The 3191-nt window shown below is 56.8% G+C and overlaps 2 protein-coding genes across 3 annotated transcripts in view; both read right to left on the bottom strand.

Moving 5' to 3' along the window:
* The window catches only part of CUNH7orf61 (chromosome unknown C7orf61 homolog), a 16789-nt gene extending 14595 nt beyond the window's left edge, over positions 1–2194 (bottom strand). The window contains exons 1-2 of one of the 2 annotated variants that reach the window (XM_023758758.1): positions 1159–2194; positions 563–886 (exon numbers count right to left, since the gene is read on the bottom strand). In XM_023758758.1, coding sequence (XP_023614526.1) covers positions 563–886; positions 1159–1209 — 375 coding nt within the window. In that variant the 5' untranslated portion in view covers positions 1210–2194. The remainder of the gene's footprint in view (positions 1–562; positions 887–1158) is intronic. The other variant, XM_023758770.1, reaches the window with a different exon arrangement.
* Positions 2195–2429: 235 nt separating this feature from the next.
* Positions 2430–3191, bottom strand: part of TSC22D4 (TSC22 domain family member 4) — an 11175-nt gene continuing 10413 nt past the window's right edge. The window contains exon 5 of the mRNA XM_023754108.1: positions 2430–3110. Within this exon, the coding sequence (XP_023609876.1) occupies positions 2886–3110 (225 nt within the window). The 3' untranslated portion in view covers positions 2430–2885. The remainder of the gene's footprint in view (positions 3111–3191) is intronic.

The following is a 3191-nucleotide window of genomic DNA, read 5'->3' as shown; positions in this document are numbered from 1 at the left end:
AGGCGTGCAGGTGAACTTTCTAAATCAAAGTCTGTTGCTCTTAGGGTCAAATTCAAACTCCACAACTGGTCACCACCTCTCCCTTGTACTAGCTGGCCCTCAGCTCTAGGTTCACTTTACTGTGATCCACACACCTTGGGTCAGCCCTCCACACATCTGTGCTTCTTCCTTCATAAATGCTCCTTCCACTCCCTCCACTTTCTGCTAACACCTCCACCCTGCCTCAAGCCAAGCTAAATCCTTCAGTCTCAGCTTCATCCTCCCTTCTGTTAGGAAGGACTTCCTTGACTTCCCAGGCCTGGATGAGATGCCTCTCCCCTGGATTCCCAGACCCCTGTGCCTCCTATGACACTGAGCCAACAATGCCTATGATCTTGTCTGTAGCACCCTTAGTCTGCATAAACCTTGTCCCTATCCACCATGTATCCTAGGAGCCTATCTCAGCAACTGGCACTAAATAGAGGTGCAGGAAATAAATGTTGAACAAGTGAATGGAGGGAGGAGGGAGTCCTGAGGGGAGGGGTGGGAAGGTTGTTGGGGACAAGGGGGATATGGTACTGACCTTCCAGCTGCACATTTGCCAGCCAGACTGGAAAGCCGAGACCATGAGTGTGGAGACAGACTTGGCAGCCGTCCGGGGCAGCTGCAACAGGGACCGGCTCCCACGATCCAGCTCTACTTTAGCCCCATCTGTTGTCTTGGCCAATGTGCAGGGATCAGCCACCTTGGAGAACACTCCCATCCTGCAGACTTTAGCCTCTTTAAGGGGCTCAACCAACATGCAAGTCTCAACCACACTGGAAGCCTTCTCCATCTTCAACGCAGATTTCTTGGAGTCAGGGTGTTCCACAATGGTTGACTTAGCTCTGTGTTTCCAGAAAAACACCTAAGAACCAAGAAGGGAGAGGAAGGATGGGAGAGAGGGCCGGAGTGGAGACAACTGTCAGAAGAAGGGAAGGCACAGAAGGGATGGGACAGAGTGTGTCCTGGCCTCCTCCTTGGCTGTCCTGCCTCACTTCTCCCTCCCAGTCTTGTTTGACCACAGGAAGCCCGAGGGGAGGGAGGCCAGGTAGAGGGGGTGTTTGTGTGATCTAGAAGTCATTGACCAGCACCTCCCACCCCAGCATGGTATAAGCAAGGGCAGTTTCCGAAACTTACCAAGGAAGTAATCTTTCGCCAAACCCACTGGAAGAGTCTTCTGATAGCCATTTCTCCCAATTTACAAGTCCCAAGTAGGGGGCAAAACCAGCATTTGGCATGGGGGGGGGGGGGAGGGTGTGGGGGGCAAGCTGCAGGCCAGTGGCTGCCACCTAAGAGGTCTCTCAGGAACTTCAAATGCAGCAGTGAAGAAATAAATAAGGAATCTAGGGGTTAAGCTCCCCCTGACAATTCGTCCTAGGCCTTCCCTCCCCTCCCTGGGACAGGGAGAGGAGTCAAAGTGGATGAGAACCCAGAGTGAGGGAGAGTTCCAGCCCATTGTGAGAGCCTGCCTGACCTTGACCCCAACCCCCGAGGCCCTTCCAAGAGCCCAGAGCCAATCTCTGAACCCTTAGCCCTTCTTCCCGCCAAGACACGAAAGGGAAACTAACATTTACGGAGCGCTGGGACTCGCTGGGCGTTTTCTGTGTATGGTGTCCTATAATTCTCACGGCAGCCCTCAGGTGGGTATGACTGTCAGTGCCCTTTTACCCACGAGGAAGCTGGGATTCGAAGAAACCAGAGAACCTGCCCAAGGTCATAAATATCGGGAGCCACAGGGTCAGCCTCCAGCACCCAGCCTTCTACAGGCCCTCTCCAGGCTGGGGACAGGGCCCTCGTGAGCTGAGGCAGCTGCTTTCCCCCACTTCCCCACTAGATGGGGTCCTTACCCCTATCTGCTGCTTCTGCCTGGCCAGGCGCCCAGCTGAGGCTGTCTGGGAGGGGCCTGCTCCCTCACTGGGCCCCATCCTCAGCCAGCTGGGGGTGGAAGCCACAGAGGCTGGCCAGGCCTGGCGAGGGCACTGTGTGCCCGGGAAGCCTGGCCCACACCCAGGGCTGAGACAAGGGGCCCATTCAGGGCCCCCTGCCCCACCCCCAAGCAGCCACCCGGATCCAGCCCGCAGAGGGGACACACTGGGAAGCTGAGGGTGGATCCTGTACAATCACCAAAAGGCCTCATTGTTTCCCTGTCGCCCCCCCCCTCCCCAGCACGTGGGCTGACAGCCCCCTCCACCCTCCCTCCCTCTGCCTTGCCTTGCCTTGCCTGCCCCTTCCCAGGACCTGGCAGGCCACGGGCTCCCTTTCCAGCATCTCTTTTGACCACTCGGAGCCACATTAAACCTCCCCAGTTTGGGCAAGATCTCCAGGGAAGCCTACAGCCTTGGTCCCTCTCCCACGGTAGGAATTGCTCGTGTAGGGCCCCAGTCTGGACACAAGCAACAAGATGCCAATTTCCAGATTCAAGTTTCTTTGGATTTTTTAATTATAATTATTATTTTAATAACAACCTGAACCCCAGAACTTCCAGATACTGTCCATAATCCCTCCCCTGGGCAAAGAAGAGGGGGCACTTCAAGGGAATAAGGTGAGGATGGGGTGTCTGCCAGGAAGCCTCCAACTCCCTCAAGCCATCTACTGCTGGGGGTCCCAGAACACTGACACCTAGGGAGGGAGCAGGGAGCTCCATCTAACACCCTGTCCTGCAGCCTTCTCTCCTCCATCAAGGCCTGGGGATGCCCCAGCCGAGTCCCTGGGCACTATGGGGAGATGGAGGAAGGATCGGGGGACAGGCCAATTCTGAGCCTTTAACTCCCATCCCTAGGGATCAGGGGGAATTAAAGCTGCATAGGAAGAGGGGGCAGGCAGCTGTGGCAGCCCCCAAAGGCACATTGTGAGGGAAAGGAGGCTCAGATGGAGGGCCCATTGGGCGCAGGGGGCCCAAGCCGAGGGACCCCTGAGGACGGCAGCTGGGCCAGCTGCTCAGGGCTGGCCAGGGCACGCAGCAGTCCATTCTCTTGCTCCAGTGCGGCATTCCGCTCAGCCAGGTCCCGGATCTGCTCCTTCAGCACCTCCACCTCCTCCCGGACCGCAAACATGAGGTGGGACTTCACCAGGTCCTGGGGACAGGCAAAGCATCAGGGGTCCCAGGCCACCCCTACTCATTGCCTGCCCAGTAACTTGAAGGGCTGACTGAAAGTCGGAAGAAAACCCTC

This window comes from Myotis lucifugus, unplaced genomic scaffold (assembly GCF_000147115.1).
Source record: "Myotis lucifugus unplaced genomic scaffold, Myoluc2.0 scaffold_0, whole genome shotgun sequence".
Lineage (NCBI taxonomy): Eukaryota > Metazoa > Chordata > Mammalia > Chiroptera > Vespertilionidae > Myotis > Myotis lucifugus.
The sequence above is the reverse complement of the archived record's forward strand: the minus strand, read 5'-3'. Positions and strand labels throughout refer to the sequence as shown.